General features: G+C 35.4%; 1 protein-coding gene across 4 annotated transcripts; it reads right to left on the reverse strand.

The window, feature by feature from the left end:
- Positions 1-1,877: 1,877 nt before the first annotated feature.
- Positions 1,878-14,780, reverse strand: LOC109003870 (serine/threonine protein phosphatase 2A 55 kDa regulatory subunit B beta isoform-like). Of its 4 annotated transcripts, none has more exons than XM_018982199.2 (14): positions 14,505-14,778; positions 13,937-14,040; positions 13,639-13,746; positions 13,391-13,510; positions 11,134-11,325; positions 10,943-11,034; positions 10,596-10,714; positions 9,829-9,952; positions 9,571-9,694; positions 8,397-8,465; positions 7,839-7,930; positions 7,634-7,711; positions 2,216-2,292; positions 1,878-2,094 (listed from the first exon to the last, which is right to left on the reverse strand). In XM_018982199.2, exons 1-14 carry the CDS (start codon positions 14,593-14,595, stop codon positions 1,958-1,960), a joined length of 1,527 nt encoding a protein of 508 aa, XP_018837744.1. In that variant the 5' UTR covers positions 14,596-14,778; the 3' UTR covers positions 1,878-1,957. The 4 variants fall into 4 exon arrangements, 3 of the variants coding, with proteins under 3 accessions (XP_018837744.1, XP_018837746.1, XP_018837745.1); XR_001998191.2 differs by having other exon boundaries at positions 2,061-2,094; positions 7,634-7,670; positions 14,505-14,780; XM_018982201.2 differs by lacking the exon at positions 2,216-2,292 and having other exon boundaries at positions 1,985-2,094; positions 7,634-7,670; positions 14,505-14,780.
- Positions 14,781-17,131: the final 2,351 nt, after the last annotated feature.

The following is a 17,131-nucleotide window of genomic DNA, read 5'->3' on the forward strand; positions in this document are numbered from 1 at the left end:
CTAGGATCGAACCGGTATGTACCGGTTTTGTATTTTTCAAAATCGATTACGCACCGGTTACCCTCCTAAACCGGTACTTCCGGTTTTACCGATTTCTGGTCCGGTCCGGTCCGGTTTTTCGATTTTTTTTAAATGTAAATTTTACAATTTGTCATTAAAAATTTGTTTATAAAAAAAAAAATTGATTTAAAAAAAACTGTTTTATACTTTTATTAATATATTAGACTATATAATAGTATTAATATTAGACTATTGGTATAGTTATAAGTTATATATTAGTATTAGTTATAAACTTTTAGTGATTTAGTGTTAATATTTTATGTAATAATTTATAAATTATAATAATAAATTATTTCATATATAAATATATATGTTATATATAAAATTTCACATAAAAATTTATAATTATACATTATATATAAAACTTATATATATTAATATTTAATATATATAAAATATTTTGTATAAAACTTATATATAAAAATATTATTTTTTATTTTTTTTTATCAACCGGTCCGGTCCGGTCCAAAAAATCCCGAAACCGGAACCGGACCGAAACCGACTGGTTTTTATATTTTAAAAGCTGGTTTCGGACCAGACTGGTTCAAAACCGGTAAAACCGGTCTGGTTCGGTCCGGTCCGGTCCGGTTTTCCGGTTTTTCGATTTAAGTTTACACCCCTAGCGTCAACTATGCCATCGTTAGACGACAGTAGCCAACGGAGCCCCCTCTCTCTCTCTCTTTCTCTATGAGGCACTTCGACTCTGACAATTTTGATCGAAGTCGAAGTCCGCTCTTGATCGAAGTTGGAGTTGGAGCCCAACTTCGACTCCAATAAAAGTCAGTCGGAGTTTGAAGTTGGGCTTTTCAATTTTGTCGGAGTCAGAACCCAGGTTTAGTAGAAATGGTGTGTTGGGCCTTACTCCTTATCCTTAAAAGGTATGACCAGAATATGATTCAAGTGTTTGGGAACGCTATTAGGGTCACTATAAATTGTTCCAACAATTATTATAGTAATAATCATCATTCATAGAAGAAAAAAAAAATTAAAATACTATGGATTTAGATCCCCTAGCGACCGAACTCTAAGACCTAGACTTAAGAGAGAAATATATTAAGTGAATCCTACATTTATAAATACCCAAGTAATTTTTTCAAATATCATTGAATGCTTAATAGATGTTACGAAGTCCAATTCACGTATTTCTCTCTTCCACCATAAGCTCTAGAATTCAGTTAAGAACTCTAAAGTTTCAAATCAAAAGACTCTGACAGACCGCATTCTAAAGTTTTGTACCAGTTGATCATATATTTTGGAACAACAATATATATTAATATATGGTTTCAAATTTGGCATAATTTCTACAAAACTAGCAAATTATAGGTACTTAAAAATAAGACTAACTATTAAGCCCCAAAATTCAAATAGGGTAATACTCTCATCTTGCCAAAGAATATTGAATAATGCTACTCATCATTCCAATTCTCATCATCATCTCATTATCATATGATATGACATTATATGATTAGAGACTATTTATTTATATTTCTTTTACTTGTGAACCTATCATCTAATACCACATCCTGGAATAGTGAGAGGATAATGAATAGATTTTTTCAAGAATATTATATTATTAAAAACATTTATTTAACTATCAATTTCTTATAATATGACATTCTGTTTTAAGGTGAGAGTACCATGTCCATACTCTGGAACTACATAGAAATTATTCCAAAGATATGCCTCAACTCAACCTTATCGTAATAATGTTGGCCTACTTTTCGCTAAAGAAAGAGAGCTGTTTTACATTCTGCATCTTTTTCTTCTTTTCCGTTCAATTAATATACATGAAAGTAAAATTTGTTGGGCCAGAAAGATAAGTAATAAGCACACAACTCTTCGGTATTATTTGATTCAAGGCCGTCTTTCAATGCTAGGAGCACAACTGTACACAAAACTATGCATGGTACATGAACAAGCTATTGCCAGCGGCACAAGCTATTAAGTTTGTCGTTGGATGCCATGCCAAATGTAGCAGCTTGGAGCTTATGTTAGAAGAAAATTCATTAGCACCCGAGCTTGAGTTTTCATGCCCTGCGAAATCAGAGAAAAGAGAAGATAGGTTTGAACTCCAACCGGAAGCAGGTTAAAAGCACATTTTTTTTTTTTTTTCAAGAAAATAGAAAAGAAAAGATAAACTAGTGCGAATACAAACCAAGGCGATAAAATCCACGTGTCAGGTTGCTTAAAGATGACCTTCTAGCCCTTGGAGCAGCACCACGAAGTGGCTTCCTGATTTCAAGTAATTTTTATTTTATTTTATTTAGCTTGTTGTGATTGTCGATGCTATGCAACTTTTGGTAAAACGAAAGAGAAAACACAGATTTGATGTGGTTTGACGGTGTGCCTATATACACAACATACAGCAACAAATATTTTACCGTGTCAAGAGAGAAATAGGGTTATGACATGTATTTGTACTAAACCTAACTGGTATGGTAAAATTTCCAAATAACCCCCCTTCTTCTCCAACCTATTTGTCAACTCTCCTGACATAACTTTAATTTCATGCTAATAGGTCAGATGGGCTCTGTTCGGCTTTGCTCCACCCATCTGGCCTCAATCCCAGCTTCTTAATTTTTTTATAGGTAAAAAATTAACACGAGCTATATCTCCAACAAAGTTCAATATAAACCAAGTCAAAGTATCCCAAATGCCTGAGCAGCATTTAAACATTAATGGTATCTGCTATCCAATGGATTATTCATTTGCCATTTTTATAGACATTGTTAGAGGACATGGTTTTAATAAGTGTAGCTTGTGAGGGTATAATTGTCAATTGTTAGTATATATATAATGTTGTACATCAATGAATAAGTAACGTGAAGTATTTTCCCTCCATAAGTGTCTACATGGTATCAGAGACACCGTCGTTTGAGCTCACCGGAGTAGTTTGTGGTGTTCGATTGGAGTAATTTTGGTGTTTGATCTCAATTTTGTTGTCGGATCTAAGCTCAACAGTGGCTCATGCTGCTGGATCCGAGGTCATCGTCGTTTTCTGAGCATCCTGGCGGCTTCTCCTTTCGTCGTCAGCGGCCAGTAGGAGGTTCAAGGTGTTTTTGTCGATTTTCTGACGTCATCTCTCTGGAATTGGACACCAGGGGTGAGTTCGTCGTCGTTGTTTGTGCATCCCGGCATGTTCCCCGTCATCAGCGGCTGCTAGAACTGCTGCCTGTCACCAGCAACGTTGAAGGGATAGAGTGTTTGGTTGTAGGGATAAGCAATCACATCCTCAAGTGCGGATAACCCCAACCTAGAGCAAGAGCTTGTCCCTAATTAATGCCTGTTTGGTAACGAGGATAAGCTAATTCCTAGACCACTTATTCTCGTTTAAGATAACCTAATCCAGTTTTAAGTTTAGGTTGAAGTCGGTTTCAGCCAATACCCGATATAGACTGATATCGGCTGGTTCCGAGCCAATACAAGCCGGTTCCGAGGCGATACTAGCCGGTTCAGAGCCGATAAAGGTCGAAACAATGCAATTTAGAGCCAATACATGTTGATATAGTGTAATTCTGACCAATACAAGGCTGAAATTTTGTTATTTGAGTTGTTTTCGGATACTTGACTGAGTTTCTACATTTCCAGATTGTGTTTCTCAGATTTTTAAGTTGAATTGTGGTTTTTCTCATATCTTGTGTGGAGTTTCTGTCTCCAAGTTCAATTATGATATTTTTTCTGCATCCATGACAACTAAATTTGAGTCACAGTTACATGATGGGGTTGCCTCCTATGTTGCTCATGGTAGGCGTGGAGGCCAGGGTAGTAGAGATGCCAAAGGTAATCGCACTCGAGGTCAAGAATCTCGTAAGTGCACCCATTGTGGTTGCACTAACTACTCGGTGGACTATTGTTGGGATCTACATGGTAGACTATCTAGATCCGCTAATCAAGTACTTAAAAAAAAAGATCCGTTAATCAAGTCATTTGCCAAGATATGATTAGTATATCAAAAGATGAGTATGATAAGCTTTTGGGTCGCACACGGACTTCATCTTTCACAACTACTCTTGCCCACTTAAGTACAGCATCCACATGTCTTGTCTTATCCACTCAAGATCCATGGATCATTGATTCAGGAGCTAATGAACATCTAACTGGTTTGTCCTCTGTATTATCTAAGTTTGATACTATGACATCTCCAAAAAGTGTTACTCTCACTAATGATTCTCTTGCTAAAGTTATAGGCATTGGATCCACTAAGCTCACTAACTCTATATCCTTGTCATCTGTTCTATATGCTCCTAGTTTTCCCTTTAGTTTGATGTCCATTAGTAAGATTACTCAAAGTCTTCAATGTTCAGTGACATTTTACCTCTCTTCATGTGTCTTTCAGGATCCCAAGACGGGAAACAAGATTGGTACGGGAAATGAAGCTGGTGGTCTATATTATCTTGATGTTAAACAGTCACCCACTTGAGCCCTTACATCCTTCTCATCATCTGCTTATGAATGGCACTGTCGCCTTGGTCACCCCTCTATTTCCTTTTTGAAGCATCATGTTAGGAATCTAGGAAATGTGTCTCCCTTTTCTTGTGAAGCATGTCAACTTAGTCTTTTGTACCTCGAGTTGATAAACGAGCATCGGGTCCTTTTGAATTGGTTCACTCTGATATATGGGGATTAGACCAATCAACATTAAATCAAACAAGTTTCCGTATTTTGTCACATTTATTGATGACTACTCTCGTGTGACATGGGTATTTCTGATGAAGGCAAGATCTGAACTTATTTCTATATTCAAAGTGTTTTGGAAAGAAATTAAAACTCAATTTAATAAAAAGGTTCAAGTTTTGTATTTTGATAATGCTAGAGAATATCAATCTAATGTCTTTGCTACTTACTTAAGTAATAAAGGAATTGTTCATCAAACTTCACGTTCTTATACACCCCAACAGAATGGGGTGGCTGAATGCAAAAATCATCATTTGCTAGATGTAACCCAAGCACTTTTACTACACATGTATGTTCCTAAATGATTTTGGAGTGATGGTGTTCTTACTGCTTGTCACCTTATTAGTCGTATGCCTTCATCAGTTCTCGATGGTTCCTCTCTCTTCTCCATCTTGTTTCCTTCATCTCCACCATCTTCCCTTCCTCCAAATATCTTTGGGTGTGTTTGCTATATTCATAACCTTGGCCTAGGTTTTGATAAGCTTGATCCACGTTCTACCAAGTGTTTTTTTGTTAGTTATTCTCGGACTAAAAAATGATATCGTTGTTATAGTCATGTTCTTAGACGTGACTTCACGAGTGTTGATGTTACCTTTTTTGAGTCTATACCCTATTTCTCGGACACACCTTCGAGTGTTGAGTGTGACCCTATACTATTACCTACTCTTACACTTTCTCCTTCACCCTCACCCAACCTTACCCAACCCTCCTCAATGCCTCCCCCAGTTCCTTTACAGGTTTACTCGCGTCGCTTGCGGTCGCTGACTCTCATGCCTCCACCAACTGTGTCTCCATCTTCAAATCCTGAGTTACCTAGTATTTCAGACTCTCTACCTATTGCTCTCTGCAAAGGTACTCGATCTTGTGTTACTCAAACATCTGATTAGTTAATTTGTCTCATATCATGCCTTATCTCTTTCATTCTCATGTTTTACTTCTCAACTTTCAAAACTTTATGTTCCTAAGACAGTTCATGATGTTTTATCTGATCCGGGATGGAGGACAGCTATGAAAAATGAAATGGATGCCCATCACTATAATGGGACATGAGATCTTGTTCCACTACCACCTGGTAAACAACCTGCTGGAGGTAAATGGGTATATAAAATCAAATTTCATTCTGATGGTTTAGTGGAAAGTCTGAAAAGTCGCTTGGTTGCTAAGGGTTACACTCAAACATATGGCATGGATTACGAGGAGACTTTCTCCCCAGTTGCCAAAATCTCCTCTGTTCGAGTGTTGATCTCTCCTGCTACTAATTTAGATTGGCCTTTATTTTAGATGAATGTTAAGAATGCATTTTTGCACGGCGACTTGCATGAAGAAGTTTATATGGAGCAACCGCCTGGGTTTGTTGTTTAGGGGAAGTATCGAGGTACTGTATACAAGTTAAAAAAGGCATTATATGGTTTGAAACAATCTTCTCGAGCATGGTTTGAGAAGTTTTCTAATGCTGTATTGGCATTTGGTTTTCATAGATGCCAAACAGACAATTCGGTATTTCACCTACATAGTGATGCAGATCACATTTTGTTGGTTGTATATGTGGAAGACATTGTAATTACTGGGAGTGACTACTGGAATTGCTAGGCTGAAACAGTTTTTACATTATCAATTTCAGACAAAAGACTTGGGCAAACTTAGATATTTCCTTGGAATTGAAGCCAATAGATCTAAAAAGGGTATCAACTTATCTTAGAGGAAATATGTACTTGACCTTTGGAAGAAACCGACATGTTGGGTGCACGACCTATTGACACCCCTAGGACCCAAATCGTAAATTCTTAAAAGGGGAAATGAAGTTGTTTAGAGATCCAAGTAGGTATCAAAGACTTGTTGGAAAATTGAATTATCTCACTATCACTAGACCGGACATCTCTTATGCAGTGAGTGTATTGAGTCAATTTTTATAAATGCTTAGGGTCTCACATTGGGCAGAATCCCCTTTAGATATAAGATCTACTACTAGATATTGTACCTTTGTGGGAGGTAACTTGGTTACATGGAAGAGTAAGAAACAAGCAGTAGTACCTTGGTCTAGTGCAAAAGTAGAATACAGGGCAATGACTCACACTACTAATGAGCTGACATGGTTGCAACACTTCTTTCAAGAAATTGAGTTTACAATTCGTCCCTCTTCAATTATTTTGTGATAATCAAGCCGCAGTGCATATTACCTCTAATTCCGTGTTCCATGAGAGGAATAAACATATAGAGATTGATTGTCACTTCATTTGAGATAAGATACTAAGTGGTGACATTTCTACACCTTTTGTAAAGTTTGCCGATCAACTCGCAAATATGTTTACCAAGTCCTTGTGTTGGATTCGGTTAAAGCTGGTTTATATGATATATATGCCCCAGCTTGGGGGGAAGTGTTAGAAGACATGGTTGTAATAAGTGTAACTTGTGAAGGAATAATCGTCAATTGTATGTAATATATATATGCTGTTGTACATCAATGAATAGGTAATGTGAAGTATTTTTCCTCCATAATTGTCTACAGACATGATCCTACATTCTAAAATAAGCAGCTTATGATAGGCACACATGCAGGGCATAAACTAAGAATTGCAGTAAAAACTGATACACAGAAAAGGGCAAAAGAGTTCAGTATGCAAGGTATGTAAAGTACGATGCAAAGGAAAGAAAAAAACAATTTTCTCAAGAAATAAAACCATTTTGAAGTATTTTCTTTTCTTATCCTTGTAGTTTCCAATAAGACTGTCAAATGAAGTTAGAGTTCAAGAGCATCGAACATATTTAGATATATATACACACATCGTCTATTGACTATCAGATTAAAATTATATCCCTATGGGTTTGAAAATACATTATATTACTTCAAATTGCTTATAAACTGGGAAACAGAGAACATGATATATAGATAAGAGCTAACCTGTTGGGGCTTTTGCTAGCTTCTATAGTGATCCCTTCTGCACCTCCAACACCATGGGAGAAAATACGTAAAAGATTGCTAAATCAAATTTACAGAAGTATGGTCACTTAGGCTGCTTTATTTTGGAAAAACACACAAAAACTGATTTATGATGGCGCTTCCCTTGACATAATTTGCAAGTGCAGTTTGGGTAGAAAAGACAAACCTATAAGATCCAGTTGCAAAATGAATTCCATCTCCACTGATACAACAGTCAAATTTATCAAATATGGAGTCGGTATTATACAACTCGCCTAACTGCGCAATATATGGTTACCGTCAGATACAGGGATACATGTAAATGCATATTGCACTACGCAAATTCAACGTTAAAGAAGCCTACACAGAATACACCTAAATCACAACGTACGTTAACAACATTGCCAAGAAAAAATTAACATTGCCAAGAAAAAAAAATTAAGTTAAGAACATAGTTGGAGGATACATCCCTTTTGGTTCTAGAAGAGGAAACACGAGACCACTAATCATTCCTTTGGAGCTAAGCTCATGATTTTGTGTAATTTGTACTCATTCCGTTTGAATTTGCTTATTGAATGTGAAAATGAAATGTGCAAGAGCAGTTAATTAAATTCAACAACAATTGGAGATCCATACTTAGAAATGACAGTTCCAATTCACAATACTCTTTTCAACATAGACATTCTAACATTCATGAGAAGTATCTTTTCTAGATGGTCATAAAGGATTCTGTTTGCTCACTTACCTTGGGATGCAAGTGATCATGAACCTTGAATGTTGCAACTGGTGATGAATCCATTCGCACGTCCCACAGCTGCGACAAGAAATAAAGCTTTAATTAGTACAAGTTGATTACATTGAGGGCAATCAGATATCAGAAACCAGAAGACACATTTGCCATCAAAATTATCATTTGAAAACCAATTACAAGAGAAGCATCTGATGTTGTCTTTTAATCACAATATATATATATATATATATATATTTATAACCGAGGGTGTCCGGGCTAGCTTGCGCGCACCTCAACTAATCCCGCGGGGCCCTGAAGTTAACGACCAGCTAAACCTCCAATGGCCCTAAGGGAACTCGAACTAGTGACCATTGGAGAGCAAACCCAAGGCCGGACCAGCTAAGCTACCCCTCAGGGTTACAATATTAACATCAACATAAAATAAAAAAGATGGTTCACGAAAGAAATTAGAAACTAGGTGTGAAAAGAACAGGTGTAAAGGCACAAGGAACAAGAATACAATTGTGAGAATCAGGCCTCGTTTAGATAGACGAATGAGATGATCTGTGAATAGTAATGAAATGGTTTATAAACAGTAGTGAAATAGTTTGAGTTACGATATTTTATGGGGTTTTGAGAAATGAGAGAAAAAGTTGAATAAAAATATTATAAAGTTAAAATTTGTTAGAATATAATTTTTGTTTTGGAATTGAAAAAGTTGAATTATTTTTTGTGTTTTGTTTGGAAGTTTAAGAAAGTTGTAATGATTAGGTAATGATTAGATAAAAATTTAAAATTTTGAAATTGTAAAGTATTTGTGTTTGTGGTGTTTGAATGTTAAGATGAGATGAGATGCGAGCATCTTGCAATCCAAACGGGGCCTTAGTGTTCTTTCTCGGTTACAAAATCTATTATGAGCTTATTCTTGTGTTAAAATAACTTGTCAAAATTATGATAGATACCAGAAAAAGAACTTGCCTTCTTCAAAGAAAAGGTTTTGTCCCAAACTACAGAGGCTTTGGGCTATAGTTTTGTCGCATAATACCTAAACATAATAATATTTAAGTCTAATAACTAGATTCAAAAGAGACATTTTCTTATATATAATTGCCTATATCCATGAAAAGAATCATTCTTATATGAAGGAGGTTTTTAATTGAAAAGAACATTTTCAATTCAGTAATGAGACCTTTAGATTCATGTAATCACGACTTAAGATGTGTCGCCCATCATTTGAAAACTTTATATCAGAGATGGACGCAATGATCTCGGTAAAAAATGATTTAAACCCATGGGACCCTCCATCTTGTAATCTGCAAATTCAAACTCCATATCAAAGTATCAGATCATTTTCCCATGCATTCCTAGTAAAAAATATAGATGAAAATAAATTTGAGCTCATGATAAATAAACCATGGGAACGAAACATATACAAACATAAACTCACATTCTTGCACTCTGGTCACATAAGGCTGAACACCGCATGTCAACCAGGCGTATAAAACCTCTAGAGCTACTGTATGCAAGCAGATTGCAGTGAATTGGATGGAATTCAGCTGATGTTATGACCTCTGAATAAACATGTGACAGATTAATTAGTCAAAGGTAAAGGATTAATCTATGCCCTGTGGCCTTTATTTGCCCCTTTTTGCATAGATAAATGATATATGAGCACATTGGGGTTGTTGTCAGTGATTTACAGATTATGAAATGACATAATTATTTTCTTTGATAAGCATGAAACAACATAACTAATGTAGATGAATTATCTATAAGGACTTGGATATATTAATACAAGAAGGACTTTGTTTATGCAATCACCACGAAATCTGGTGACAGAGGTGAAAGGTATGTTACATCTTTTTGCTGAGTATGGGATTCAACATGTACCAAGGATGGGAAATGAGCCTGCGCATCAACTAGCACGCTATGCTTGGAAGGTTGAAGATATTCAGATGTGGTGGGAAGTTGTCCCAATGTGTGTTGCTCAGGCTATATGGCTTGACAAAGTTCATATGTAATGACGTTATTTCTGTTATTCTGTTAATGATATTATTTCTGTTATAAGAAAAAACTTATGATACAAAATAAGGAGAGAAGGAGACATATACATATATATATATATATATATATATGCTACCACAATAGAGTATTTACAAATATAAAGGTGGCAAAAATTATATGATATACTATCTAAAAGATGAACAGAATTACCAGTAAGATCCTCCATGTTTGAGGGCTTCATGTCAATGATATTGAAACACTGATTACTAATCTCAAGGTTCCACAAGTTTATTCTAAGGTCGTCTGCAGAAATAAATGTCTCGCCGTCACTGTACAGAAAATATGAAACCAAATTACATTTAGTCACATTATAACATCTATGTTTTAAAATCTGGAGAAAGGTAAGGGCGACTAGATCATGAAAAAGCAATAACTGGCTTATGTGTCAAACTAAAATTATAAAGCCTTCTCTTATATCCTACTCATAGGCAGCAAGGCAATCTCCGTGCCAGAAATTTGGCAAGGGCATGGTATGAAGACGGCAGGAAAAAACTTACCTATTATTGGAGATGGAGTTGATGTTAAAATCATGAGCATGGGCATACACCTTTCGACATCTTGTACGAGTAGTGTCTTCAATATTAGCAATCTGGTTACATAACAGACTACTATAATTAAGCATATATACTAAAGAAAACCAATGCAATCAACTACTAAAATAGATATATCATAATCTAAAGATTAATACCTTGGAATACACTCCTTGAGATGGCAACATGTTTGTCGCCATCTTTTCAGTCCATTCCACATTATGCCCATTATCAAAAGATGGTTTGTCTTGTTCACTCATGAAACTCCTTTCAGCCAAAAGTGCATTCTCTGAACACAGAAGTGGATTAGGGTCCATTTCTTTTACTTTCTTCACTCTATGTTCCTTGACCTGGCCTCAAAACCACAGAAAGAACATGTTAGCATCACCGACATCATTTTATCCTTTTTGCATAGCATGGTCCATTCCCCTCCCACACACACAAACCTAAATCTTCAGTATTTTTTTTTAAAGTAAATTTTTTATTAATAGAAATCTAAGAAGCCCAATTACACAGGACATATACAAGAGAAGACACCAACTTAGGAAAAAGAGGAAGAAATAGATACAAGAACTCATGAACATTAAGCCCATTGAAATCTATAGCCATCATCCAAATAAATAACGTGATGGAAAAAGGCTTTTAAGCTCCTCCACCAAACATTTGTTATCTCCAAAACTTCAATTTTGGCTCCCTCCAAATACACCACAGATGGCATGTGGGAAACACCTTCCAAACTATTGCAATTTACTGCACACCATAATGACTTCTTTAGGTGGCAAAAAGATTGACCACCCACGCAATCATAACCCATGCTAGCCCCACCCTGTTGCAAAAATCATCCCACAAAGCCTTAGCAACCTCACAATGAAGAAGCAAGTGATCCACCATTTTACCACTTTTCTTGCACATACAACACCACTCGATTATAAAAGTCTACCTTTTCCATAGGTTGTCCATGGCCAGGATCTTCCCAAATGAGGCAATCCATACAAATAAAGCAGATTTTAAAGGGGTCTTTCTCTTCCAAATGTTCTTTCAAGGGAAAAAGTTGTTCTCTTGATTGGCAATGGCCCTATAGAAGGAGCAAACAGAGAATTTCCCTTTTTTGGCGGGAGTCCACAGCATATTGTCAACCTCTTGATTTCTTATTCTCGTGGAGTACAATAGGCTGAAGAATCTTGAGAAGATACCGACTTCCCAATCATGGGAAAAACCAATAAAGTTAACATTCCACTGAAGAGAACCACCCAAAATTCTATAAAATTAGGAAAGGTGTCCTTGAGGGCTTTATCTCCACATGAAATGTCATGACAAAATCAAATCCTGAAACCATCCCCCACCACAAATCTTTTGTTTGTCGAGAAAATACACCTCATCCCCTTCTAATATTTTTCCATAGCTCAACTCCATAAGCACCTTGCACCTCCATAAACCACCATATTTGGAATTAATCATCACCTTCCACGAAGTCTCCCTCTCATGCTGATTAAAGCCATTTCCCGAGATAGGCTCGATTAAACACCCTCATATGTTGAATCCCCAACTTACCACCTAAGATTGGAGAGGATATTTTCCCTCAATTGACTAGGGGAAATTTGAACTCTTCATCTTGTCCATGCTAAAGGAAGTCACGTTGAAGCTTGACAAAAGGCCACACCCTATGTTAAAGTCACCAAATAAGTCTCTCACTTGTTCTATTTTCCCCTTACTCTCATCAATATTTGAATATCTAGTCCACCTACTCTTAACTCTCCAAATTATTCACTCTAAAGAGCATAATCGAAATCGGAGTATTAGAAAAAGGACTAGCTTAATAGAGTACAGCAAGCAATTCAACCAAAGGTACATCTTCATTTCAACATAACCAATCAGGTGAAAAGGTAGACAAAACTACCAAATGTTCAACTTCTTCCCACAATGTACAAAATCGTTTGGATCTCTAAATTTTTCAGGGTAAGGCTTGATCATTTTTCTTTTTTTGAGCAAACGGGCAAAAGGGGGGAGAGTGCACGAGCCTGACTATAGTAGCACACTAACCAGCTGGGTTGTCCTTTGGGAGGGGAGTAGGTGGGCTTGCAGAGAACCTGCAAAGTGGGGTCAATGGAAAGGAGCTGTAAGCACTTCCTCAAGACGAACTTGAGGCATTGTCTGACCCTAGTCTCACCAAGGGCATAGGGATACCATGCCAGTGAATGAGTATAATACGCATGATTCTCATCTCCTTAACATCATGCCAATGGAGACTCAAAACATGAGCTCTCATCTACCAGATCACACAAGATAAATCCTCTTACACCAAGCCAACACCCTCGGTGGTAATACAAAATCCGGTTAATTATATGTTGAAAATATCTATTGGGAAATAGCTAAAGCTTAAGAGAGAGAGATTTACTTATTGTGGAAAACTCATACCTTCCACAGTTTAATCGTCTTATCATTTGTTGAAAGGATGAATAGTGATCCATTCTGAGTTGCACACCATCTCACATTGTTGATTTTCTCTTCAATTTCCAAACTCTTCAAGTAATCAAACTAGATAAAAGATAATACCATCAGGATCTGCACCGCACACAGACAGACAACCCAAATGCACCAGTACTGAAAACAGAAATAAATGCACCATAGATCCCAGATTATGAAACATTGAGTACAAATCATACCTCAGGCTCATGACTCTGGAACTCAGTCTTATATTGGAATTGAGGATGGCTCGTGAAACTAAAATCCAACTGCTCCAACTCATCTCTAGAAAGGTGCTGGTTTGAGGTCTAATAAACCAATGATTAATGAAAAATATATCACAAACCCAATTTTATCCAACATTAGATGCTAAACAACCAATACAACTGCCAGGTTAAACAAGAAGACAGCCCAATATTACGAATTCAGAAAAGTCTTCCTAATTTCAATTTTAAACAAATGGAGAAAACCCTCCCAAAAGGAATGGTTGGTTCTTACATCTTTCTCATCCTTCCTTTCGAAAATTACAACACGACCACCCCGATCTCCAACAGCGAGGTAATCACCACTCTTCTGGAAAGCTATCGTGGATATGACATCGACTAAAAGAAAGTCCAATGCTTCTTGTGTCAACAAGTGAACAAATTATATGAAACATTATATCAAAACAAAACAAAGTTCTAGCTTACCATTAAAATCCAGAAATTAGTTAAAATTAAGGTTTGGTTGGTTGCTGAGAAAATGGAAGAAATACAAAAACAAAAAATTGTTCTCGTGTCATCAATTGGTTTTGAAGCTCAACTATACTAAACCATGTATCAGACTAATTTCAAAAACCATCTTCAAGATGATATTCTTGAGTTTTTTGTTCCTTCGACGATTGAGTAAATAGCATAATCTGCCTGAACCGAAACGTTGTGCTATAAGACAACTTTCCCCGGCTGAGTAAGAATTTAACTTCCCCCAGGTCCGAAACCACAGCAAAGAAAGCTCAAGGTCAAATTTAATTTCGTTTGCTACAGTTCATTCTCAGTAACCAAACACGCACAAACAGAGAGGTCCTAACCGTCTTGGACGTCCTCTCCGTGAGGTCGTTCGCCGAAGACCTGAGAGAACTTCCACTCCAGAGGAGTGCGGGAGTCGGGGCTCAAAGTCATGGATGCCGTCGAAGCGAGGCCGTTTTGATGGGTCTCAGGAGCCCGGCATTGGAAGCGCAAAGAAAGACGACGATGATTCTACAAGTGGGTTGGAGTGAGATTCTGATTCCCTGAGCTTTGATTCTCTCCACTCGATTAAATTGTTTTATAGATCATGCGACAAAATATGCCGTTCTGGGCTCCGCCATCTTTCTTCGGGTTCTCAGATGGGCTTAAATAAATCTTCAGCTCACAACTATTAATATGCTTTTGCTTTCTTTGGCAATTCAATATATAAAATGTTCTTCTTTTTAATCACGCATTGATACCATGAATTTTATGTCACTTGATTTTATTCGATATTATAAAATATAATATGAAATTTTCAAGATTTTTTTTTTATTAGAAAACATACTATATTTGAGCGATGCTGATGCTACTCTTCAGTCTTCAGTCTTCACTCTTAGGTTGTGTTTGGATGTTGAAGTGAGTTGAGTTGAGTTGAGTTGAGATGATAAAATATTGTTAGAATATTATTTTTTAATATTATTATTATTTTGAAATTTGAAAAAGTTGAATTATTTATTATATTTTATGTTGGGATTTGAAAAAGTTGTAATGATGAGTTGAGATGAGTTAAAGTTCCAAACGCACCCTTAATTTCTCATTTTTAGAAATGTTTATTAATAGAAAATGTCTACAAAAACTTTTTAAGAAACTCAACTGTCAATTAGTTGAAATATTCTCATGTATTCTATAAATAGTAATGAAAAAGTAATGATAGAATGTTGAATAGTAATAAATAATAGTAAAAAATAATAATAAAATAATAAATAATAGTGAGATATTTTCAAAATATTCTCAATACCCAAACTAAGATCGATGCAATCGAAGACGAGATAATATTCAAGATAAAAAAAAAAAAAACAACATCCAAGTAACATTTGTATAAAAAAAAGACTACTAATCGATCACAAAATTCAGTCTTACACAAACCAGCTTTCTAAGTATTTTATGTTATCTTAGTGAAAAATAAAGAATAATGATATCTACACAATACATTTCAAAAAATATGTTTGAAAATTATAGATGTTACTTTATAAAGTAGTTTATAAAAATATCTTCTCTTTTTTTTTAAAATATTATTATATAAAATATTATGAAAAGTTACCTATATTTATCATCTTTTAAAAGAGGTGAAAATTAAGGAAAAAGATGCATGAAAGTACTGGTGTTTTGCTTAAAAAAAAAAAGTGAATGAATGCAGACAAGACGGGGTGTCCCGAAGGATATACAACTGAGAGCACCAAGCAAAATTTTATGAATCCAATGCCAAAAGGCATATCCTTTGAGAGTGAGAATGTTTTTGCCTTTCGGTTGTTAAGACCACGAGTGTCAGCCTTGTTCTTAACAAAACACCCTTTTCAAAGAGAGTTTGTGGCCAACTGTTTGGAGCTGCCCATGATATGAGAAACAAAACAACCATTTCGCATGTAATAAAAGGCAAACCAATTCACTGCATTAATTATGTCTTGTTGACAGTGAATTCATCATAGATTTTGATGCTCCGACCTTAAATGGAGTAGATAATCCGACTTAGTAATTGCTGTAGCAAGTAAGTATCGTGTCTCTATTATATTGATACTAAGCAAAACTAGCCTAGTTTGTTTTGGAAAAACATCTCATCTCATCTAATCATTACAACTTTCTCAACTTCTAATACAAAATAAAATAAACAATTCAAAATTTTCAAATTCTAAAATAAAAATAATATTAAAAAATATACTCTAACAATATTTTATTCAACTTTTTAACTTTAATCTCATCTCATCTCATCTCCGAAAACAAACGATAACTGCTATAGTTTTTTCATGCAAATTTCTATATAAAATGACGTACTGATTGTTAAATCAACAAGTTACGAACATTGCATTTTACATAATTTTTTTTAACAATGCTGCAAACCATACTCTTATCTTATTTTTATCTCAATATGTAAAATATATCACGTTTATCACTATTGGATATTCCAGCTTTAAATTTTGAAAATATAAATTTATGAGTAACGTTCTATCCAATGTCGATTAATTAGATTTGTATTTATTTATTTTCTTTTAATTGAATTGGTATCCGGTTCCATTTAGATATAGAAACGATTTCATCTCATCTTATTATTACAATTATTTCAAATTTCTATACAAAATATAATAAACAATTCAATTTTTTCAAATCTCAAAACAATAATAATATTAAAAAATAATATTTTAACAATATTTTATTTAACTTTAATTTAAAATCATCTTACCTCATCTCACTATTCAAACGAGACTTTCATGTTAGCCCTAGCAACACTCTTGCTTCAAAATTAAACCTAATTACTAATAATGTAACTTATAATCTTGTCCCATGGACCTCAACCCATTGTCTTCTCTCAGGTTCCAATGTCTCATCCCATCCATTCGGTTCCATAAGTTCATAAATATAACATTGGAAAGTCTCTCGGTACATATATTTTTACCTAAAACCATAAACCCTAGGAAACAGTAAACACCCAAGT

This window comes from Juglans regia, chromosome 2 (genome assembly GCF_001411555.2).
Source record: "Juglans regia cultivar Chandler chromosome 2, Walnut 2.0, whole genome shotgun sequence".
Lineage (NCBI taxonomy): Eukaryota > Viridiplantae > Streptophyta > Magnoliopsida > Fagales > Juglandaceae > Juglans > Juglans regia.